At 49.5% G+C, this 24,074-nt stretch overlaps 1 protein-coding gene and 1 non-coding gene across 2 annotated transcripts; both read left to right on the top strand.

The window, feature by feature from the left end:
* Window positions 1-344: 344 nt before the first annotated feature.
* On the top strand, window positions 345-450 carry LOC114709263. Its single transcript, XR_003736900.1, has one exon. It is a non-coding gene; the product is annotated as a U6 spliceosomal RNA (small nuclear RNA).
* A 5,389-nt stretch (window positions 451-5,839) lies between these two features.
* Window positions 5,840-22,722, top strand: LOC114709254 (cartilage associated protein). The gene is made up of 7 exons (XM_028892995.2): window positions 5,840-6,418; window positions 10,467-10,616; window positions 11,964-12,135; window positions 15,594-15,722; window positions 17,008-17,153; window positions 19,706-19,789; window positions 22,236-22,722. The coding sequence occupies exons 1-7, from the start codon at window positions 5,951-5,953 to the stop codon at window positions 22,287-22,289; spliced, it is 1,203 nt and encodes a 400-aa protein (XP_028748828.1). The 5' UTR covers window positions 5,840-5,950; the 3' UTR covers window positions 22,290-22,722.
* Window positions 22,723-24,074: the final 1,352 nt, after the last annotated feature.

The following is a 24,074-nucleotide window of genomic DNA, read 5'->3' as shown; positions in this document are numbered from 1 at the left end:
GGTCCTAGTCCTCCCCAGTTCTCCAGCGTGACTGCTTTCCCGATGCACTGAAGGGGTGCAGCAGCCCCAGGGGAGACTGAGGAGCAACAGACCTAAAATGCTGGTTACTCGGCCCTGTGCAGAAAAAGCTTGCCAGGAGAAGGCAGGTTGTAGGTTGTTTCTGACACTGTACCACTTTTATTTTAGTTCAAGTGTTAATACCTTATTTATTTATTTTGAGGCAGGGTATCATGTAGCCCAAGTTGTCCTCAATCTTCTGGACACACACACACACGCACACGCACACGCACACGTGCACACACACAAATAAAATCAAATCTTGTTTTCTTTTTGTAAGTATAAGAGTGCTTGCTCTGGCAGAACACACACACCAAAACTGACACCATACAGAGATTAGCGTGGACCCTGGGCAAGGGTGACATAAAAGTCTGTGAAGCATTCCATATTTATTTTATTTTATGTGTATGAATGTTTTGCCTGCATATGTCTGTATACCACATGAGTGCCTAGTACTCGATGAGGCCAGAAGAGTGTGTCAGATCCCCAGGAGTTACAGATGGTTGTGAGCTGCCATGTGGGTGCTGGGAACTGAATCTGGGTCCTCTGGAAGAGAAGCCAGTGCTCTTTTTTTTTAATTAAATTTATTTATTTATTTTACATACCAACCACAGTCTCCCCTCCCCCCTCCCCTCCTGTTCCCCCCACTTCTTTTCTACATACACATACGCCCCCACACTCCCCACACCCGCTATCCACTCTCCCGAAAGGACAAGGCCTCCCATGGGAGTCAACAAAGCATGGCATACCAAGTTGAGGCAGCAGGACCAACTCCCCCTCCCCCATATCAAGGCTCAGCAAGGCATCCCACCACAGGGAATAGGTTCCAAAAAGCCAGCTCATGCTCCAGGGTCATGAGATCCTGGTCCCACTGCCAGGGGCCCCACAAACAAGCTACACAACTGTCACCCATATGCAGAGGGCCTAGGTCGGTCTCATGCAGGTTCCCCAGCTGTCAGTCTAGAGTCCATAAGCTCTCATGAGCTTGAGTCAGCTCTCCGTGGGTTTCCCCATCATGATCTTGACACCCTTTGCTCTTAACTGCTGAGCCGTCTCTCCAGTCCCTATATCTATATCTACATTTATAGATCTATATCTGGCATGAAGGAGTTCTTTTTACTGTTCTTATTTTATTTTATTTTTTTCGAGACAGTGTTTCTCTGTGTAGTTTTGGTGCCTGTCCTGGATCTTGCTCTGTAGACCAGGCTGGCCTCAAACTCAGAGATCCTCCCGAGTGCTGGGATCAAAGGCGTATGCCACCGCCGCCGGGACAGGAACTCATATCAAAATTGAAAATCAGTGAAGAGCTTGTCACATAAGCATAAGGACTTCCTGAATTTGTCTTCAGAAATCATGTTGCAAAAAGAAAAAAAAATTTGTGCCCAACATGCTTATAATTCCAGGATTGGGGGGCAGACGTCAGAGGGTCCCTGGGCCCCTCTAGTCGTCAGTCTTGCCGAGTCAGTGAGCACCAACTTCAAAAGACTCTGTCAAAATATCGTGGTGAGTGATTGAATAAGACACCAGATGTCAACTTCTGAACTCGGCATACATATACACCTGTGTACACACACAAACGTACACACCTACTCAATATAAAATTCAAAGTTACGCGGGCGGTGGTGGCTCACGCCTTTAATCCCAGCACTCGGGATGCAGAGCCAGGCAGATCTCTGTGAGTTTGAGGCCAGCCTGGGCTACCAAGTGAGTTCCAGGAAAGGTTCAAAGCTACATAGAGAAACCCTGTCTCAAAAAACCAAAAAATAAAATAAAATTTAAAAAAATTCAAAGTTACTTAAACGGTAAATACATAAATAAGCCAGGCATGGTGATTCACACCTGTACTTGGAAGTTCTCTAAGAGAGAGGACTGCAAATCTAAGGGCAGCCCCAGCTGCAGAATGAGATGTTCAAAACAATCAGGGCAGGCGCCACAGCTCAAGTGAAGGCACTTGCTGATAGCCTGAAGTCCCGAGTTCAATCCCCAGAACTCACAGGGTGGAAGGAAAGACCCAACTCCTACAAGCTGTCCACTGACCTCTACATACAAGCGGTGGCACATGTGTGCCCGAAAACATAAATAAATAAGTGTGATAAGAAATAAACAGCAGCCCTCCCACACCCACCCCAGCTAAAACCGTGGCAGTTCCTCTGTGCACAGTCTTTTTTTTCTTTTGATTTTGGTCTTTGAGACAGGGTTCTTCTGTGTAGCCCTGGCTGTCCTGAAACTGTCTCTGTAGACCAGGCTGGCTTCAAAACCACAGAGATCCGCTGCCTCTGCCTCTGGAGTGCTGGGATTATAAAGTGGGAGCCACCACAGGCTCCAGGGCCCTTTTCTTATCTTTCTCACTTGTTTAAGTTTTCTGACAAAGAATCATGAGCTCCAGATCTCAGGGTTAAGTTGTGCAACCAAGCTAGGAGATCAGTTATAAAGCAGTGAAAAGATAAAATTGAGAAATAAGCAACCCCATAAAAGTTGATGGTCATGTGTCAGGAGCCCGCTTGATCACATGACAGCGAGGGCTTCTGGGATTGTCTTCATCCACATTTGTCCTTTCAGGAGTCTGAGTTGCCTGACACACCCAAGGACCCACGGGAGCCCTGGGGAGTGGGGCAGGGGTGGGGTGGGGGCAAAAAAACGACTGCCCCCATTACCATTCTTCCCAAATTTCTTTCTGTAGGGAGTACGTGCTTCCTGGTGCCACACACTTTAAAGTTTGCTTTACAGTTTTTTGGTTGGTTAGTTTTCTGGTACGTTTGGTCATTCCCCACATCCTGCTGTTTCTTCTTTGGGGAGCTCCTTAGGCTGACCCCACTCTCTGAGCTTAGAGCCACATTTGCGGCTGCGATTCACTTAGTCTCTGAATAATCATAGTGGTTTTCTATCTGGATCAAATGTCATAACTAGATGTGGCCCAAAGAGTTATTCATTTGACCCACACCATGTTGGTCCACTAGTGTCTCAAGTTTGATTTCTATATCTGTCAACATACAACCAGAGGATGACATAATCTGCATTTCCCGTTTTGTTTTTTGAAAGATGTGAAGATCTGGCTATACCACGTCCAAAGTCCCAGAAAGTGACATCATAAGAGACATAAGTTCTGGGAACCCCAGTGTCCTGACTAGATTTGCCCTCTTGACACAGAGCCTAAGAGAAGCCTCAACTCAGGAATTGCCTTGATCAGGTTGGCCTGTGGACATGTCTGTGAGGCAGTGGACTGATTATTAATTGACGTAGGAGGGCGTGGTCTATGTGAGTGGCACCATTCCCTGGGCACATGGACCTGAGCTGTACAAGAGAGCTCACTAAGTCAGGTGTGGTGGCGCACGCCTTTTATCCCAGCACTGGAGAGGCAGAGGCAGGTGGATCTCTGTGAGTTTTAGACCAGCCTGGTCTACAGAGTGAGTTCCAGGCCAGTCAGGAGTGAGGCCCTGCCTAAAAATAAACAAGCAAATACAAAGTATTAAAAGAAAAGAAAAGAAAGCCAGCTAAGCATGAGCTTGAGTGAGCCAAAGAGCAGTAGTCCTCCATGGTTCCTGCTTGAGTTCCTGTCCTGACGTCTCTCAATGATGGGTTATGACCTGGAAGTATAAGGTGTTATCTAAGTTGCTTCTGGCCAGTGTTTTATCACAGCAACAGAACTCTGTGCTGTTGGTTTTGTTATTGCTGTTTTGTCAATTTCACACAAATTGAGTCATCTGGGAAGAGAGCCCCATCAACTGAGAAAATGCCCCAATCAGATTGGCCTGTAGGCAAGTCTGCGGGGGCATTTTCTTCAATAATGATTGATGTGGGAGGGCTCGGCCCACTGTGGGCGGTGTCTTCCCTATCCCACCGTGGGCAGCGCCACCTCTGAGAAGGTGGTCCTGGGGGGTATAAAAAACCAAATAAGCTGAACAAGCCAGTAAGCAGCACTCCTCTCTGGCTTCTTCAGCTCCTGCCTCCAGATTCCTGCACTGGCTTCTGATGATGGACTGTGACCTGTAAGCCAAATAAGCTGTTTTATTGCCAAGTTGCTTTTGATCATGATGCTTTAACACAGCAACATAAAGCAAAGAGGACAAACACCCACCCTCCTTAGTTCTGAGGACTAAGCCCAGGACCTCACACACGTTAGGTAAATACTCAGCCCCTGAGCCTTTTTCATTTTTTAAAGTTTATGTGCATGGGTGTTTTGCCTGCATGGTGCACCATTTATGTGCCTGGTGCCTAGAGAGGCCAGAAGGGTGCATCAATGCCCTGGGACTAGAGTTACAGAAGGTTGTGAACTGCCATGTCAGTGCTAAGAATCGAACCCAGGACTTCTGGAAGGGAAGCCAGTGTTCTTAACCACTGAACCATCTCTGCAGCCCTATTATTAATTAATTAATTAATTAGTATTGGAGATAAGGTTTGACCATGACACATACAAGAAGACCAATTCTTGGTTGGCATTATTTACCCAAGAATGTGCCCAATTTATTCAGATTCCTGATCTCTCCTCTTCTAATCTAATAGCCATTTAATCTTAGTCCTGAACAAAGGCCACCTATTTATTAATTTATTTATTTATCTATTTATTTATTTATTTATTTTGGATTTTTGAGACAGGGTTTCTCCGTGTAGTTTTGGTGCCTGTCCTGGAACTCATTCTGTAGCCCAGGCTGGCCTCGAACTCACAGAGATCTGCCTGGCTCTACCTTCTGAGTGCTGGGATCAAAGGTGTGTGCCACCACTGCCTGGCTCAAGGCCACCAATTTATTGGGCTGAAGGCCACCTATTTATTGAATAGCACAGAAAATATGGTATGGAAAAGGAAAGAGCAATGTTTGTTTTAATCAGTCTTTCACAGGAGTCTCCCACAGATCATCAGTTTCCCAGCCCTGACTCAGAAGGGCATATTCGGGTACCACAGCACACCTGTGGAGGTCAAAGGTCATCCTGGAAGATTGATTCTCTTTTCCCCAAAGTGTGTCTCAGGATTGAACTCAGGCTATTGGGCTTTAGCCACTAATCGAAGCTCTAAATAAGTTTTGGGTTTTGTCTGTTTTAGACAAGGTCTCACTATGTAGCCTGGGCTGGCCTGGAACCCAGAGATTCACTGCCTCTGCCTTCTAAGTGCTCAGAGTCAAGGTGTGCCAGTCAATTTTTTAAGTTTTCATTAAAGGGCATATATAGGAATTTTGGATTCTGTCCCTACAACTTTGCTGTAAATTATTTCAAAAGTGTAAAGATTTTTTTTTAAGATGCTGTCTTCATCATTGCTCATGCCCAAATTTCTCCAGCATACTCTGTCCTAACATGCAACGCATTCTCAACATGACAAGTCATACAATTTACAAAGAGCCACCGGCATTCTTACTAATTTTATCTGTGCAACATCTTTCAAAGTGTGATCTGTAAACCGCAGCCTCAGTTGTTTAGGGCAGGCTTGGTGGCGAATGTTTGTGACTCCCAGCAGTGGGGAGGCTGGAGGACTACAGGAAATTTAAAGTCAATTTGGACTATACAGTGAGTTCAAGGCTAGCCTGGGCTACTGCAAGGAAACCCCCCCCCCACCCGGTCGGGGGGGTGGAGTTGGGGGAGAAGACGCACCCCAAACCGGATGTGCTGAACCAGAAACTAGGGGCGCGTGGTCCACACATCCTTCAAGTGATTATAAACTTTCTTTCCTTTCAGAGATGGGGTCCCATGTACCCCAGGATGGCCTGGAATTCGCTAAGGTCCTCCGCCTCCACCTCTCCGATTCCAGGGTAGAGCGCCTCCCCGCAGGACACGCCCATCTCGGTCCCCGGGCGGGGAGGTCTGCGGGCCGGACGGGGCGGGCCATGGCCGGCGTCCCCGCCTCCCCACCCGGGCCTGCCGCGTCGCGCGTCCTCCGCCCTGGGCTCGGGTCAGCGGGCCACGCGCGATGGGGTCCCGCGGCCCTGCGGCCGCGTTGCTGGTGCTGCTGTGTGCCGGGTGCGCGCTGCCACCCGGGCGCGCACAGTACGAGCGCTACAGCTTCCGCAGCTTCCCGCGGGACGAGCTGATGCCGCTCGAGTCGGCCTACCGCCACGCGCTCGACCAGTACGGCGGCGAGCACTGGGCCGAGAGCGTGGGCTACCTGGAGGTGAGCCTGCGGCTGCACCGCCTGCTGCGCGACAGCGAGGCCTTCTGCCACCGCAACTGCAGCACGCCCGCGCCCGCGCCCACGCCCGCCGGCCCCGCTAGCCACGCTGAGCTGCGCCTCTTCGGCGGCGTGTTGCGCCGCGCGCAATGTCTCAAGCGCTGCAAGCAGGGCCTGCCCGCCTTCCGTCAGTCGCAGCCCAGCCGCGCGGTGCTGGCCGACTTTCAGCAGCGCGAGCCCTACAAGTTTCTGCAGTTCGCGTACTTCAAGGTAAGGGCGCTCGCCCCGCCCCGAGCCCCGCCCCGCGAAGCTCCGCCCACCCGAGCAAGCCCCACCCTGCCTAGCCCAGGCCCCTCCCCTTGGTCCCGCCCATCCGAGCCCCTTCCTGGCTCAACTTAGAACCGATTCCCCTCCCCTCGCCCCACCTTAAATTCCACCCAGCTGACCCTGCTCCACCCCCAAGCCCCGCCCCACACGAGCCCCGCCCGTCCCATCTCCATCCCCCTCAGGCCCTCCCCACAGTCCTCCTCTCTCAAACCTCACCCGACTGAGCAGGGTCCCAGTCTGCCTCAAGACCGGTCTCAGCTGAGCCCCCCTGGGTGGAGCTGCCTCCCAACCTCTCCACCTGGGCCGTAGAGTACACTCCACAGAGCCTTGTCTCAGGGCTGCCCCTGAGCCTGCCTCACCAAGCCTCCCTCCAAGCCACCCCCAGGTCCCACCCTACCCCACCGAGCCCCATCCTGCCTCTCCCAGCCCACTGAGTCCCATTCTGAGCACCCACCAGCAACATCCCATACTGAGCCTCTTCTAGGTCCCTGCTCTACGTCTAGACCCACCATGCCCGAGGATCAGCCCTTTCCTCCAACCTTGAGCATCATTCCGTTATCGTTTTATGTGTGTGCATGTGTGTGTGTGTGTGTGTGTGTGTGTGGATACCATGCCACGTATGTGAGGCCAGAAGAGGGCGGCAGGTACTCTGGAACTGGAATTAGGAGGTTGTGAGCCACCCAATGCAGCTTGAGTTCAGGGAACCGACCTTGGGTTCTCTGGAACAGCAGGAAGTGCCCTTACTCACTGAGATATTGCTCTAGCCCCCTTCACCCATGTTCTGCCACACAGCTCTGCTAAAGCTCTCCAAATGCTGCCCTGTAGGTGGAGGTTTTTGTCGGGACTGTAGCCTCCCCAAATAACCACACAGAGACTTATTGTTAATTGTAAATGCTCAGTCGATAGCTTAGACCTATTACTAACTAGCTCTTACATCTTAAATTAACATATTTCTTATCTATGCTATACCATGTGGAGGTACCTTTTCTCTCCACATGTTTATTTTTCTTCTCTCCAAGTCTCTTCAAGACTCCGCCCTTCTCCCCTCCCCCTTTTCCCTGTCCTCAAGTCCCACCTAACCTCTTCCTGCCTAGCTATTGGCCATTAGCTCTTTATTAAACCAATGAAAGCAACACATCTTCACAGTGCACAAAAGACTGTTCCAGAACACTGCCCTTCCTCCCTCGTCTTAAGCAAGAGAATTTTTTTTTTTTCCTTTTCGAGAAATGGTCTCATGTAACCTGGGCTGGCTTCAGACTTGCTACGCAGCTGAGGCTGATGATGAATTTCTCATCCTCCTTCCTGCATTCCTCTGCATGCTCCACCCCTCCAGCTCCTGGGAACATTGTCGAAGCCTGTTCTAAGGTAGCAGATATGCCTCAGGATGCCCCAGCAAAGTATGTGGAACTGGAAAAAGGTCTTCATAAATGTGGCCTGCTCTTTGGGGGCAGGCTCCTCTCTGCTCAGAGAGATGTCTGCGCTGTGATTTACCAGGCTCATCTCTGCTCTTTCTCTGTCAGTTAGAATTTAACACACACAGTTCACTGCCTCCTCTTTATGGCTGCTTAAATTCTGCTTGTGATTGCTTGCTAAAAATAGCCACAAATTGCAGTTCCCTGCCCTCTAAGTCCTTGCTCGGGAGGTTTGAGTTCCCAGTTGCCGGACAGAAAGGACTCAGCTTGTTGGGCCTTCACAGGCCTTGGCAGAGAGAGAGCTCTCAACTCAGTTTCTTCTTTTTTCTGGTTAAGGAACATTTTTTTTTTTTTGCTTTTATTCATTTATTGTGTGTGTGTTCACATGTTTGTGTGTGTGGGCACAGGTGGCATGTGTGAAGGTCAGAGGATGACTTCTTGGGAGCCTGCCCTCTCCTAGCATGTCGGCTGCAGTCATCAGTCATCCAGCTTGGTGGCAAGTGCCTTTACCCCCTGAGCCATCTTGCTGGTCCTTGTACTCCTCTTCCTAAACGCCTTTCCGAGAACGAGTCTCATGTCATTGGCTGCGTTCAGAGCCTTCCCCTCTCTCCAGCAGTCAGCCTAGGTCTCCCTAAGTCCCACCAGCCACAGGCCACCTCCTGTCATCCTGCAGGTGTCAGCCTGGACATCTGGGAGCCTGCCTCCTCTCCGCCCACTCCCCTCTCCACGTGGACACCACCGCTGTATCTGATGACTGCCTCAAATTTAGGGGCATTCTGGTACAGATGGGTGCCATCTTATCTAATCCTAGTCTCAAGAATTTGATGTCTCACAGGTTCTCTCTCTGCCTCTGTCTCTCTGTCACTGTTTGTCCATCTGTCTGTCTCACCCTGGTCACCATCCCAGCCTCAGAGTGTTCCTTTGGTAGGCTGAAGGAGGCCTTATATGCATACATGATGAGGACCTTCCCTGTGCCGGATTGTGCCAGGATTCTGTCAACATGGGGCCCTCAGGTTGTTGACATGTGTCCCCACAGGGAGGCAGGTTCGTCACCATCTCCTGCCCAAGTCGGTTACTTTTCTAGTTACTGTGACAAAATGCCCAGCAGAGCTAACTTAAGAAAGGCTTGTTTGGCTCACAGTTTGAGGACAGAGTCCGTGATGGAGGGGAAGTCAAGGTGTCAAAGCTCGAGGTGGCTGGTCACATGGTGTCCCCAGTCAGGAGGCAGAGAGAGATGCATGCTGGTGCTCAGCTCGCCTTCTCTATTTTAAGTCTGGGAACCCAGGCTGTAGAACCCAGGCTATAGGATGGCATTTACCCACAGTGGGCGGATAATCCCAATTAAAACTTAATGTAGATAATTCCTCACCGGCATGCTGAGAGGCTCGTCTCCTCCGTGGTTCTGGTTCTAGATTCCATGAAGACAGTGATAGAGATTTGTCATCACATTGCCTCTTAAGGTCCCCCTATGGCACACCTGTCCTATTTGAGATCATCTGTGTTCCTGGTAGTACTGATCAGGTGGCCAGCTCTAAACCCAGGGCCCTGGGCCCTGCAGCTCCTACAGACCCTGGATGAAATGATTGTCACTGACCACTGAAAACAGTGCCTGCTTATCGGAGATGCCTCACAAATATTCGTGGAGTAGATGAGTCCGAGAGGGAGTCGAGGTCCCTGAGAACGGAGGCAGAAGGTTCTGTGAGAGAGGCCTGGGGACATTACTGTTTGTCAAGGTTGCAGCAGAAGAGATGGTGTGGGGAAAATTTGTCAGGACAGTTGTCTACAGAAGTGTGTGCTGGTGCAGGGACTCACAAGGGATGTTTCAATCCCCCAGCATAGTGCCACTCAGTTGTACCCAACCCATGGCCGGAAGGAGCAAGGAAGTGAGTGGTTACTGGGAATTGGAGGAGTGAGCACGTAGAGAAGGCCATCTTGACAGGATCTGTGACCTTCAGTTTGAGAACATTGCAGTCAGGGGTGACTGTAGGGAGAGAGCCAGAAGATGGAATAGACTATGGCCCGCCCTTTTAGCTTCCCACTGGGCTCCTCACGGGCGACCCCTGGGGAAGCCAGAGAGCACCGAGACTGCTTATAAATGTCACAGAAGCCATCCTCCTGGGGCCTAGATGGTGGAGACAGTGGACAGCAGATGAAGCCATGGCACTGTCACTTTCTGGGAACAATGCCTCATCAGAACGGCTGGCCCAAGTCTTGATAGGCCTTGAAGTCATTGACCTCTTACCCGGAAGTGTTATTTGGGTAAAGAAGGAACCAAAGGGCTCCCTGAAGAGGCTGGTGCTCAGGGGTTAGCTCAGGTGGGAGAGTACTTGCCTGGCATTCAGCATTCCTGGGTTTGAGCCCCATCGACACATAAAACTGGGTGTATTCATGGATGCCTGTGATCCCAGCACTTGGGGAGGTAAAGGCAGGAGGTCAGAAGTTCAAGGTCATCCTCAGCCTTGAGGCTAGCCTGAGCTGCGTAAGACTGGGCCAAGAGAAGTTGCTGAAATGAAGCTCTCAGTTCTAAAACTGAGGGTTCAGCGTGTGTCCGAACTGTTACCCTCTCACCGTGCATCTAGGCCAATGACCTCCCGAAGGCCATCGCTGCCGCTCACACCTACCTTCTGAAGCACCCTGACGACGAGATGATGAAGAGAAACATGGCATACTACAAGAGCTTGCCTGGAGCTGAAGACCACATTAAAGACTTGGAAACCAAGTCATACGAGGTACTGTCTGGCTTCCCCTCAGTGGTGCAGCATGTTAAAGAAGCACGTCTCTGGGGGCAACTCGCATCTTTTTAAAAAATTACATTCTAATTATTTAGAGAGAGAGTGTGTGTGTAAGAGTGTGTGTGTGTGTGTGTGTGTGTGTGTGTGTGTGTGTGTGTGACACAGCGCTTGTGTGGAGGTCAGAGGACAATGTGTAGTTCTCTTCTTTGACCATGTGGTCTGGGGATTGAACTCAGGTCATCAGGCTTGGTGGCAAGCACCTTTATCCACTGAGCCATCTTCCTGGTCCAGATGCTGACGTCTAAAGAATGCTTGTGATGTTTTCAGTGATATTTGCTGTATTATAACAATAGGAACCTGGCTGAACACAAAATTTCCCGGAAGGAAAATCAGAAAATTGGGCGTGGTGGCTTTTGCCTGTAGTCCCAGCACTTAGGAGGCCTAAGCATTGACGATTGCTACAAGTTCAAAAGCCAGGCTGGGCTACATGCACCACGCCAGGCTGGGCTACATGCACCACCGTGCCCTTTCACTGTTGATGAACTTTACATAATTCAGTGATAGAGGACAACTTCATGTGTTATGATGGCTACAAAGAGCACGTGAGGAGTTTCTTTATCAGCCACCCTGACACGTTCCCGCCCGTCCTTTTCAGTCAGTCTGTCCCCAGCCCCCGGCTCCTGGGAATCATTGATCTGATTTCTTTTCCTTTTACCTTCTTCTGAATTTGATTTTATTGTCAAACACTTGCTATATTTTGAGTTGAACTAAAGAAGAAATACAGTCATTTGGGCTGGGGACATAGCTCAGTTGGTAGAATGCTCGCCTAGACGCTCAAAACCCTGAGTGCAGCCCCCGGTGTTATGTAAAACTGGGTATGAGAGTACATGCCTGTGACTCCAAACTCAGAAGTTCAAGGTTGGGCTGGCAAGATGGCTCATTGGGTAAGGGTTTTTGCTGCCAAGCCTGGGGAATCTACCTGCGTTTGATCCCCAGAACTCACGGGATGTAGGAGAGAACTGACCCCCTAAGCTGTTACCTGACTCTGTAAGTCCACACTTAATAGACTGTAAAAATAAAGTTTTAAAAAGGGGTTAAAGTCCTCCTCAGCTACTCAGGGGTCTTGAAGTCATGGGCTGCGCTCGATTCTGTTTTTAGAAGAATGGACCTCTTGTGAACAGTGGGCAAATCTACACACACGTGCCTGGTGCTTGGCTTGCATCCAGTCAGGGTCACCCAGGCCTGACGAAGACGGCCCAGCCAGGGTCATGGTTCTTTTGGGGGTGGCCAGGCATGTCTCCCGCTTGTCAGGAGGGAGCTTCACTGCATCTCCTTGCTTTCCAGAACCTGTTTGTCCGTGCGGTGCGGGCCTATAATGGGGAGAACTGGAGGACGTCCATTACGGACATGGAGCTGGCACTCCCCGACTTCTTCAAGGCCTTCTATGAATGCCTGGCTGCCTGCGAGGGCTCCCGGGAGATTAAGGACTTCAAGGACTTCTACCTGTCCATAGCAGGTCAGTGGTGGGTGGGGCCTGTGCTCCAGATGCCCTGATTGGCACCTAAGGAACACTTCTCTTTTCAGGGTATGATTATTGATTTGTTACCCTTACTCAGGCTTCAGAGTAGAAGTTCTCACCGAGGACAGCCTGCGTCCCTTGTCACCCCGTTCCTCGTGCTTTTCTTTGGCATCCTTTGTTCTCTTGGTTCAAAGTTCAGCTTATTTTGCAACCTCCTCGTTTTTCTCAGTACCTTGTTGTTTCTTCAGAGCAATACATCGGCGTTAGTGTTGCAGGATGTGTGCAGTAACAAGACGCTGAATCTCGGGGGCCTAGTCCTGGGCTTCTGACCTTTTTTAAGGGCTTTTGATAATATATTGGTGGACATCATCTTTAGAGAGATTAAAAAGCTTTCAGTTTGGCTGGGTGGTGATGGCGCACTTGTTTTTAATCCCAGCACTTGGGAAGCAGAGACGGGCAGATCTCTGTGAGTTCAAGGCCAGCCTGGTCTACAGAGTGAGTTTCAGGACAGGCTCCAAAGCTACACAGAGAAACCTTGTCTGGGGGGGGGGGGGCGGGGAGGGGCAGTCGGGGGGAGAGACGACAAAACAAAACAAAACAAAAAAGCTTTCAGATTCGGCAGACTCTTTTAGGTTCCAACCTACAAGGCATGGTAGTATCTGTCCAGGAATATCCTTCTCTCCTTTCTTTTACAATAACCGAGTTGAGAACATGCAGATTGGCATCCACAGTGTATCCTCGAACAGACCTGCTCTTCTCTCTCCGGTTCTCTTGCTCTCTAACAAGAAGGCCCCTTACTCAACAGCAGGCACACTCCGCCATGGTCAAAATGCCTTGCCTCCTGGGAAACCCTTGTCTGTCATTCCCACCGCTGATCCGGACCACATAACCCTTCCACTTCACCCAGAGCATCAGCAGCTACTTCTGTTGCCATGCGCGTCTCGTAAAACGTACAAAGCTTGCATTCATCATCCACGTCAGTGAGTTTCTACCAGCTGGTGGCAGGGGAGAAGAGAGATTCAGCTTCATCTTGACGCAGCTGACCACCTAGGAGGCTCCCCGAAAAGAGCGAGGAACACTCTTTTTAAGATAGGAAAGAAATTTGTTTTTCCTTTTTGACAGGGTCTCACTGTGTAGCCCAGGCTGGCCTGGCTGTGTATACCAGGCTGGTCTCAAATTTACAGAAATCCTCTTGCCTCTGCCTCCTGAGTGCTGGGATTAAAGGTGTGGGCCACTACACCCAGTTTAGATTTGGTTTTTGATTATGGTGGAGTTCTTAGAAGGTGGTCAGGCTTATTTTTTTCTTTATTGATATTGAATGGATTATTTTCTCAACCTTGTTTTTCATCCCCAATATTCTTTCTTCTGAAATCGTTATCATTGGTAATAATTTCATTGTGTTCTTAATTCATTGAATTTTTCATTTCTAGCGTTTCAGCCCTCCCCATCTCCATTTCCTTGTGAATTTCTTATCCATGTTACTGCCTTTCTTTCCATATTACCATTTTCCTTCCTTCTCTTTTTTGATTTTTCAAGACAGTGTTTCACTGTACAGTCCTGGCTGTCCTGGAACTCACTCTGTTGATCAGGCTGGCCTCAAACTCACAGAGATCTGCTTGCCTCTGCCTCCCGAGTGCCTGGCTACTGTAGTATGCCACCAACCTTACTTTAAAAACATTTAGGCCAATTACTTTGTAAATACTTCTCATTTGGGCTGGGCACAGTGGCACTCCCCTTTAATCCCAGCAGTAGGGTGTCAAAGACAGGCAAATCTCTGTGACTTCCGGGACAACTAGAGCTACAGAGTTACACCCTTTCTAAAAAATCAACAACAAAACAAACAAGTGAACAAGATGATTTGGTTTCTGAGAGTTTTATCAGGAGTGTCCATTTTTGACTGAACACTGAAGTCGCCTCAGAATGTCACCTGAAGACGTGTGTGATGCCTGTTACTCTCTTATAGAAAGTGCTGTTTTTAAATTTTATCTTTGTATTGCAGTGCTGGGATTGAACCTAGGCCTCACATACACTACATAAATGTCCAACCCCTGTGCCCTGTCCTAGCCCAGCGCTGTTCATTCTTACGCATTTAGTTAAAGTGTCTGCTGGAGCAGGGCTGATGTTATCTCCTTACCAGTTACATGTTAACAGCCAGACGCTGAGGACTCACATTCCTTAAATGCTTCTCCTCTGCAGTCCCAGCGTCGCCCCTGGACATTCTTGCCTCTAGCATTTTTTTTCTGTAAAGGTTACTCATACAAAAGTAATTTCCCCATATTTTGTGTGCTTATTTTAGATAGAAGAGGAATAATATGTCAAACTCTCTTCCGGTTTTCATTTTTCCATTTCACATATCCAAATTCGAATGTAGAATTTATGTTATTTGGGGGTGGGGGTGTAGCTCAGTTGATGAGCTTAACCTAGCGTGCACAGGGCCCTGGGTTCAGTTCCCAGCTCTGCGTTGGTCATGGTGGAACATGCCTGTTATCTTAGCCAAGAAGATCAGGAGTTCCAAGGTCTTTCTTAGCTACACCCAGTCTGAAGCCAGCCTAGGCTGCATGAGACACTGTCTCCATTATTTTTCTACCAACTGGACAGTTTGCTGTTGTCTTTGTGGTGCCGGGATCAGATGCAGGGCCTCCTGTATGTCAGGTCAGCCCTCTGCCGTTGAGCTAACCTCCCAACGTGCCCGTTTAAACTGTTGGAAAGTGATGCTGTTTGCTGCAGAAGAGGCGGAGCGTCTCAGGAGTGCTCGATTGCTGTTCACTCGATTGTGTAGTCACTTTCTTTGGCCATTAGAACATTTAAAATTATATTTTTATTTATTTATTTTGTATTGGGGGGTGGTTAGCGCCGTGGCACACTTGTGGTCAGGTGATACCTTGTGGATATCGGTTCTCACCACCACTGTGGGGTTCCTAAGGATTCACTTTGTGTGTGCAGTCTTGGCGGCAGGCCTCTAGACCTAATGAGCCACCTTCTTGACCCCCAGCCCCTCTTTGGCTGTTTTTATGATAGGTGTTTGTCATTTTCTTACTGATCTTAAGACACTTTGAATATTAAAGATGAAAGTCCCTTGATTAATTTATTATTTACTTTTGTGTGTATGAGTACTTTGTTTGCATGTGTGTCTACATACTACGTGTGTGCCTGGTGTCTCTGGAGGCCAAAAGAGGGTGACAGGATGCCCTGAAACTGGAGTTAGAGGTGGTTGTGAGCCGCCGACATGTGGTGCTGGGATCTGAACCCTGGAAGAGCAGCCAGTGCCCTTCATCACTGAGCCAGCCCCTAACTCCAGGTTCTTTATTTTAAATGCTGTTTTCTTTTTTCTCTGACCTGTGTGTGTGGAAGGCAGAACTAGATTGAAGCTAGTCATGGGCCTGGGCGGGATTAGTGGAGAGAGAGAGATCGGGAGGGGGCTGAGACTGTTCTGAGAATTTGTGTCTCTCTTTCAGATCACTATATAGAAGTACTGGAGTGCAAGATTCAGTGTGAGGAGACCCTGACCCCAGTCATAGGAGGCTATCCCGTGGAGAAATTCGTGGCCACCATGTACCACTATTTGCAGTTTGCTTATTATAAGTGTAAGTGACCCCGTGCAGGATCTTGAATGAGGTCCCAAGACGGCCCTGTTACCTATGGTGGCTGAGAAGGCCCATCAAAGCCGCGTACATGCTGTGCACAGAGACCCCGAGCTACAGGGCTTGAGTCCAGGTTTTGCCTCCTGTCCCCTGGGAAATCTTTGCTTCCTAGGGAGGTAGATAAAGGTGTAAGTAAAAATTGACATTTATTGAATGTAGGTGTAATTTACATTTGAAATCTTCACCAGACTGTGTGGGAAGAGCCTCCTTGAAGTTCAGGTTTAAAAGTTGTCATTATAAAAATAGCCACTAGGTGGCACAATTGAGTCATTTTCAGCAGGGTCATGCCTGCCAACCAGAGTGTGTTACATAATAGAGTTGTCTGCTTTGCCGGTTAGAAGTGCCTGTGGAAGGTGCCTGGGTAAATACCCAGGAGCTTGTGTCTCGTTTCTTATTTGACTGACTCCCCTCCCTTCCAAGACCAGTGCCACCCTGCAGAATCCCCATGTTGATGGTGATGTAGGGGTACAGTTCTAAGCAGGGGGGCTGGAGCAGGTTCGAACCCCTGTACCCAGGAGATGGCAGGACAAGGTAACATTTGGCTTCCAGTTCTGAGAGCCTACCGTGGTTTATCTTGTTGGTTTCTCTGGTTTCAAGTCTTTGTTATTTATTTGTCTATTTATGTATTTAGAAACCAAGTCTCATGTAGCCCAGACCGGCCTCAAACTCACTATATAGCCAAGGATGACTTTGAATCTCGGAGCCTCCCGCCTCCACCTCCTGGGTGCTGGGAACGTGCCATTATGTGTGGCTTATGGAGAAGTGGGGCTGGAACCCAGGGCTTCGTGGACGTTCAGCGAGTCCTCTACCACCTGAACTATACCCCCAGGCTTTCTTTATGTCTTCCAAATCTGGGTGGGTTGGAGGAGGGCCCACCTTCTCTGGGTATTGTTGTCCTCTCTTGATGGGACCCAGGAACTGCAGCCTCCAACAGGAAGCTTTGTAGTTAAACAGCCTCTGTTCCTCAGTCCCAGTGTGGTCCAGGCCTTGAGACCCACCTCCTGTGATGAGTCAGCACAGCCTGAGGGTGACCCGAGGCTTCCCCATCCTTTGGCCTGTACCCTGCCCACCTTCTGAGGTCAAGGGTTTTCTGGAGAAGGGGCTGGAGGGAAAGCCTTAGGCGTGGTCTTTTCCTGGAGGAAGGTCGAGCTTCTGCCTTCAAGGGGGTGGCCCTGGAGCTGCAGTGCGTGGCTTGCCCGCCTGCCTAGCCTCTTCTCTCTGGTTCCAGTGAACGACCTGAAGAACGCAGCCCCCTGCGCCGTCAGCTACCTGCTCTTCGACAAGAACGACAAGGTCATGCAACAGAATCTGGTCTACTACCAGTACCACAGGGACAAGTGGGGCCTCTCGGACGAGCATTTCCAGCCCAGACCTGTGAGTGTCCCACACTGGGTCCCCTCTGTCCTTCCTCCTTCCCGCCTTCAGGAGACTGCCTTGCCCTTCAGAGAGAGGCAATTCTGAAATGAAGGAGCTCTCTCTGTTTCTGGTTACTCTTGGTTCCCCCTGCCACTCTTGAATCAGGCCCTGACTCTGTAGCCCTGGCTGACCCAGAAGTCACTGTGCAGACCAGGCTGGCCTTGAGACTTGAGACCCACACCTCTGCTTCCTAAATGCTGGGATCAGAAGTATATGCCATCACACACTGCTTAGTGTTTTTCTTATATTTTTACTGTGTGTGTGTGTGTGTGTGTGTGTGTGTGTGTGTGTGTGCATGCCTGCACATGCAACAGCGTGCATGTGGAGCTCTGTTGATGTATCCAACCGTCTTATTAAATAAGAAACACAGAAACAATGTAAAAGAGAAAGCCGAGAGGTCAGAGCTCAGATCTAAAATCTCACCCTTCCTCCTGCTGTCCCAGCTTCGTGAAAAGAGAGCTACTTCCTGTCGGTTCGTTTTTTTATAGTATGTTATTCTGCCTTCTCATTGGTTGTAAACCCAAACACATGACTGCCTCGTCACTGTCTGAATGTACAGCCCCCTAGGTCTTAAAGGCATATGTCTCCAATGCTGGCTATATCCCTGAACACACAGAGATCTTATGGGATTAAAGGCGTGTGCCACCACCGCCACACTCTTGCTATGGCTCTAATAGCTCTGACCCCCGGACAACTTTATTTATTAACATACAATCAAAATAATATTTCAGTACAATTAGATTACCACCACATTTCCCCTTTTCTATTTTAATAAAAAGAAAAAAAGCAAAAGGTTATAACTAACAAAAGAAAAACTATATACAAAAGTACAATAACTATATACAATATATACAAGTAATAAATACCTAAACAGGTATTTGACAAATCAGAGAAAATAATTCCATTATCTATCCTATTTTGGTAAATCCAAGATGTATCTAATGCACTTTCTATCCTAATTAATTTTCAACTATAACTAACTAATCTTCAACCATAACTAACTAATCTTCAACTCCCTCAGAGACCCAAGAAGGGAATAATATTAGCTAACAAAAATAAAAAACAGGAAGTGCATGCAAGCAACTTCCAAAAAATTTTGTGAGTTGACAGAAACAGCCAGCTGTCTGGACAGTCACCTGAGGTTTCTCTGCAGTGTTGGGGCATCATCTTCAGCCTATAGGCTTAGTGTATCTGACAGACTCATTTGTGAAGTAGGATGTACACAAGGTCAACAGTTCAACCTCACATTGGGTGAGAGCAGTCCACGTACCAGAAACACCTGAATTCCACTAGTGTCCTGTCATGATTCAGGATTTTAAATTCTGGAAATTGTTGACAGTTTTTTAATTCAGCTGTCCATTCTTCTTGGCTGTGTATATATGGCTTCATCTCAGCAGAGCTCAGAGGACAGTTTAGGAGAATCAGTTCTCTCCTACGCAGTGGGTCCCAAGGATTGAACTCAAGCGGCCAGACTTGGTGGCAAGCACCTTTACCCAATGAGCCATTCTCCAGGCCCCCACAGCCTTTTAATCCCTTCTTTGAGTCAATATATTACTTATGCACACAGCCTGCATTTAGTTTTACAAAAATAGGATTCTACTTCTCATGGTGTTTTTGTAACTTACTTTGTCGTCCCCCCCAACACACACACACACACACACACACACACACACACACACACACACACACGTTTATGGTGTTAGAAGCCCGGAGCTCTCACATGCTAGGCAGGTGCTCCACCACTGAGCCACCTCCAGCCCTGGGTCTTTAGAGATAGGGTTTTACTGTCTAGCCCAGGCTGGTCCCAAATTTGCAGCCCTCCTGCTTCTGCCTCCCAAGTGCTAGGGTTATAGACTTTCAAGAATGAACCGTCTCTGATTCCTCTGGCAGATAAATGTGAGGCTTTATTCCTATGGTCAGGGGGTTAATTATATGTTTCATTGCCACTTTTGGGTATGGTGGCATCTGACTAATTCTAGCACTCTGGACACAGAGGCAATAGGATTGTTGTAAGTTTGAGGCTAGCCTGGGCTATAAAGCAACACTCTGTCCCAATAAAACAGAAACCCAGATTTTTTTTTTTTTTTTTGTAATTTCTTCAGGATTTTTGTATGCTGTCCTAGGCTTTCGTAAATAAATCTTCCATATCTCAATTCCTTGCTGAAACACACGTCCACACATTTACTCAGTTGCTGTGGAGATTGAACCCAGGACCTTGTTCATACTGGTCAAGTGCTCTATCACTAAGCTGCATTCCCAGGGTTTTTTTTTTTTTTGGTTGTTGTTGTTTTTTGTTTTTTGGTTTTTTTTGTTTTGTTTGAGACAGGGTCTCATATAGCACAGGCTGGCCTTGAGCTTGCTATGAAGGACGACTTTGAACTTCTGGTTTTTCCCAATCGCTTGTGAATACTTTCATCCCTCGAATGAAATCTGGTACCCTGTGCCCAGTTGCTGCCGGCTCTCACGTGAGAAATCTGGTCGCCTGATGGTTCTCTCTTGTGTCTGAACAGGAAGCAGTTCAGTTCTTTAATGTGACTACGCTCCAGAAAGAACTGTACAGCTTTGCTCAGGAGCACCTAATGGATGACGATGAGGTAAGCGTCCGTGCTCTGCACACGTCTGCCTAAGAGAAAACATGACTCATGTCTCTGCTAGAGTCCCTTGAAGGCTGAGTCCTCGATTAAACAAGGAACAGAAGGGGCCCTCGAGAAAATAGCTGCTCTGGGGGGTTAATGAAAGCCAGTGCTCTGGTGGGGAAAAGTCCGACTTTCTAGGAAGCCCAGGCTGGACCGCTGCTTCTTCTGTGGGAGAAATGTGTTTGGAATATGCACCAGATGTGTGTGTGTGTGTGTGTGTGTGTGTGTGTGTGTGTGTGTGTGTGTGTGTGTGAGATACAGGTTGGGGGCACTGGTCACTGCATGTGTGGGGGTCAGAGGACAACCCTGTGGAGTCAGTTCCCTCCTTCCACCTTTGTGTGGGTTCCAGGGATTGAACTCAGGTCACCAGACTTGTAGGGCAATTCCTTTACCCACTGAGCCATCTTGCTGGCCCCTCCACTTTATTTTTGGAAGCAAAGTCTCTCACAGAACCTGGAGTCTATTCATTCAGAGTGACTGGGAAGCCAGCTCCCGGATCCTCCTTCCTCTGTGTTCCTCCCCAGTGTCGAGGTGACAGACACGTGTCTGTGCCTTGGTGCTATGTACATGCATCCCGGGAATCAGAACTTGGGCCTTCAGCCTGAGCAGCAGGCATTTTATCCACAGAGCCATCTCCCCAGCCCTTTGTTTTTTTTAAGACAAGGTCTTGCCATGTGTCCAGACTAGCCTCGAAAGTGATATGTAGCCCAGGCTAGCTTTGAACTGCCCTGTCTCCTGCCCAAGTCTAAAGTGCAAGTGTGTCTTACCATGCCATGTTTTGGTTTTAAACGTTATTTATATGTGTGGGGGAAGGCCAGGGGCATGTCACATCACCAGTGTGGAGGTCAGAGGACAGCTTGAAGCAGATGGTTCTCTCCTTGCTGTGAAGCCCGACAACCTGGATTGAACCCAGGTTGTCGGGCTTCACAGCAAGCACCTTTACCCGCCGAGCTCTCTCTCAGGTCCCCACACCATCGTCTCTTAAAGAGTGTGGTGACTTGTTCTGCACTTTGGAGACACTTGGGAACCCCATCCCGTTTCCCCACCAGGGTATTATAAGATGTCCTTGCTGCTCCAAGTCCATCCTTTTCTGGAAGCAGATTTCCTGACTGGGTCTCCCTTAGGCAGCCCTTGGTTGTTTGTTTGAGGTGTTTTGTGTTTTGAGACAAGCTCTCACTTAGCACAGGCTGGCCCCCAGCTTGCAGTGTAGCTGAGGATGACCTTGAACTTCTGACCCTCCTACTGGGACCTCTCAAGTGCTGGCCTTGCAGAGATGTTCCACCATGCCCAGTGTCAACTCGGGACTTGACCCACGCCAGGCACACTCTGCACTCTACCTGCTGCGTGGTAGATATTTCCTGATGCTTCCTTCTTGATTCGTCCTGACTTCAAGTGGAGGGGCAGCCGGGCCACAGAGCAGCCATCTGTGGGTACCCTGATTAAAATTTAGAGAGATTTGTTTGGAAGGAACTGGAAAATGCTCTGTAAGAAATCTGGGCACTTGCTGTGTTTGGAGCCAGAAGAGAGCTGGGAGCTGCTTCTGCCCTGATCCTTCACATCCTGGGGGAGCCCGGAGGATGGGAAGTTCTGAGAGATGCTGGGCCTGGGCCGGGCCAGAGGCTCGGAGCTGCACCTCCCCTCCTCCCCTCCTCCCCTCCTCCCCTCCTCCCCTCCTCCCCTCCTCCCCTCCACCCACTCTTCCTACCATTCCAGTTCTGGAGGAAGCACCTCTGAGGAAGACAGGGTCGGGGGAGTTTCACCATGCTGATTCACAGGGCTACCGCCACTAAGGAAGACAGCGTCAGCCTTTTATGAAATAGGAGTGACCGTAGCTGTGAGAATGGAATGCCCACCGGGGGATGAAAGTGCTGTGCAAGTGAGGAAGTGGAGCCTGGGGATGTAGCTCGCTGGTGTGGCATTTACCTGCAATGCACAAAGCCCTGGGTTCAATCCCCGGGGCTGCTAAATAAATGAATAAAAAGTGATGCCCAGGCCTGAGCCTTAGATTGGGTCTCATTGAAGAGAGTCCCAGGGATGCTTTCAGAGTGAGTGTGGCTGTGGTGTTTTGGGAAGTGTGGGCTGCTGGTCAGAGTAGAAAGTACCAGAAGAATGTGTTCCTGAGGCAGAACTGAGGGACCAGGAGGGAGAAGGATGCCCAGAGCAGGGAACCATGTGGAGCCTTTCAGAGCGGTGGCTACACCATCTGCATGACGTGGGTTGTCTTTGGGGTGGCAGGTCGCTTGTCGCTGAGGTCACATGGGGTAGAAGATGAGGTTCCGTTCCTTGGGAGAGAGCAGTCAGGTCATCTGGGCTCTGAACCGGTAGGGGAACCTGCTTCGGCCCGAGCAGCCAGCCCATGGTGGCCTCGTGGATGGCTAACGGCCGCGTCTGCTCTGTCTTCCAGGGAGAGGTTGTGGAATACCTGGATGACCTGTTGGAGGCGGAAGAGGCTGGCTAGTCCACAGCAACTAAAGAGACTTCTCTTCTGGGTTGCCTTTTCCTCGAGTGCCTGGGTTGATGATACCTCAGAGCCTTCCCTTTTCAAAGGAAAGGGGAGCCACCATCTCTTACTATGCGGAACCGGGGTCCAGCCTGCCCTCCCTGTGTTCACACCGGTCTACCCACCTTCCCACCTGTCTTCTCTGTACTCACATTCGTCTTCATGGTCACGTGTCTCCCCAGCCATCTTCCTCATGTTCACACCCGTCTTTCTTCCCACCCACACCTTCCCATCATCCCGTCTGTCCCCCATGTTCACATTTGTCTTGTCCTCCCCAGAAAGACAGTCTTCTGTGGTCTGTTTTTTAATCCCTGAAAAAAAAAATCAGTATTATTTTTTAAGTAAGAAAAACACTAAAAGATGATAAATATATTTGAAGAATTCTTTGGTCTCTCTGCCCTTCTAGACTCATCTCCTTTACTTCACTTTCTTGTTTTGTTTTGTTTTTTTCAAGACAGGGTTTCTCTGTGTAGTTTTGGTGCCTGTCCTGGAACTCACTCTGTAGACCAGGCTGGCCTCGAACTCACAGAGATCCGCCTGACTCTGCCTCCCGAGTGCTGGGATTAAGGGTGTATGCCACCACTATCACCGGGCTTACTTCCTCTTTTTTTTTATATTATTATGTCTGGGATCCAGCCCCAGGAATGGTGCTGACCGGATTTACAGTGGATCTTCCCACCTCAGGTAACAGAGTCTAGGACCCCTTCACAGACATGCCCAGAAGCCCTTCCTGTGGGTGATTCTGGATCCTGTTAAGCTGATATCCGATGCTAGCCACTGTGCTGCTCTCACAGTTTAGAGTCTGCAGGAAGAGGAACATGGGTTTGCAGGAGCCTGTGTATCCTAGGTGTAGGATGCTGACTGCAGAAAAATGAAGCAGGGAAGAGCAGGAGTTGGAATGAGGGTGAAAAGTGAGATCAGGGTGACTGAGAAGGTGATGTTGAAGCCAAGGCTTTGGGGCATCAGGTCTTGGTGTAGCATTCCGGATCCAGGGAAGAACAGGGGCAGAGTTCCTGGAAGGAAGGGCACTGTTATCAGTGTGATTGGGAAGCAGCAGGAGGCCTGCAGAGAGGCATGGGCCAGGGACAGAGGGAAGGCTAGGCAGGCATGTGGACGGGATGGGCCAGGGATGGAGAGAAGGCTAGGCAGGCATGTGGACCGGATGGGCCAGGGATGGAGAGAAGGCTAGGCAGGCATGTGGACCAGATGGGCCAGGGATGGAGGGAAGGCTAGGCTGGCACGCAGGCTGGAGACCAATGGCCAGGGAAGGCCTTTGGCTTGTGCTGAAGGGTAGAAACAGTGCAGGTTTGCGTGGAGGAGAGTCAGCTGACTTCACAGTGGTCACCCACTGCCCTGCTGTGGGGACCTGAGCAGAGGGGTGGGAACAGGGTGCTGTGAGTGGGCAGCTGCATCACAGCGATGGCGGTACCAGGGAGGGGGCCGTTTCTAGACGGAATTTGAAAGCGCAGCCCATGGGAGTTGATAATAGGGCATGTGCGCAATGTAAGAGGAGAGGGCTTAAAGATGGCTTCCAAGTTTGGGCCTGAACACGGAAGGACGAAGCTCTCATTGGCCAACGTAGATGAGATGGTGAGATTGTGAGAGGTTGATGTTGTCAGCCTGACAGGATTTAGAGTCACCTAGGAGACAAGCCTCTAGGTATGCCTGTGAGGAAGATTCTGTGGGTAAACTGAGGTAGAAAGACCCACCCTAACTGTGCATGGCCCCCTCCTGGGCTGGGGC

Source organism: Peromyscus leucopus, chromosome 7, assembly GCF_004664715.2.
Source record: "Peromyscus leucopus breed LL Stock chromosome 7, UCI_PerLeu_2.1, whole genome shotgun sequence".
In the NCBI taxonomy this organism is placed as follows: Eukaryota; Metazoa; Chordata; class Mammalia; order Rodentia; family Cricetidae; genus Peromyscus; species Peromyscus leucopus.
Note: the sequence above shows the minus strand (reverse complement) of the source record. Positions and strands in the feature narration are given on the sequence as shown.

What these genes read in the sequence shown, in the direction of transcription:
- LOC114709254 (XM_028892995.2), top strand. Translation starts at nt 5,951, where the DNA reads ATGGGGTCCCGCGGCCCTGCGGCCGCGTTGCTGGTGCTGCTGTGTGCC. An exon ending in TGCAGTTCGCGTACTTCAAG is followed by an intron (nt 6,419 to 10,466) that starts GTAAGGGCGCTC and finishes CCGTGCATCTAG; the next exon opens with GCCAATGACCTCCCGAAGGC. An exon ending in ACCTAATGGATGACGATGAG is followed by an intron (nt 19,790 to 22,235) that starts GTAAGCGTCCGT and finishes TCTGTCTTCCAG; the next exon opens with GGAGAGGTTGTGGAATACCT.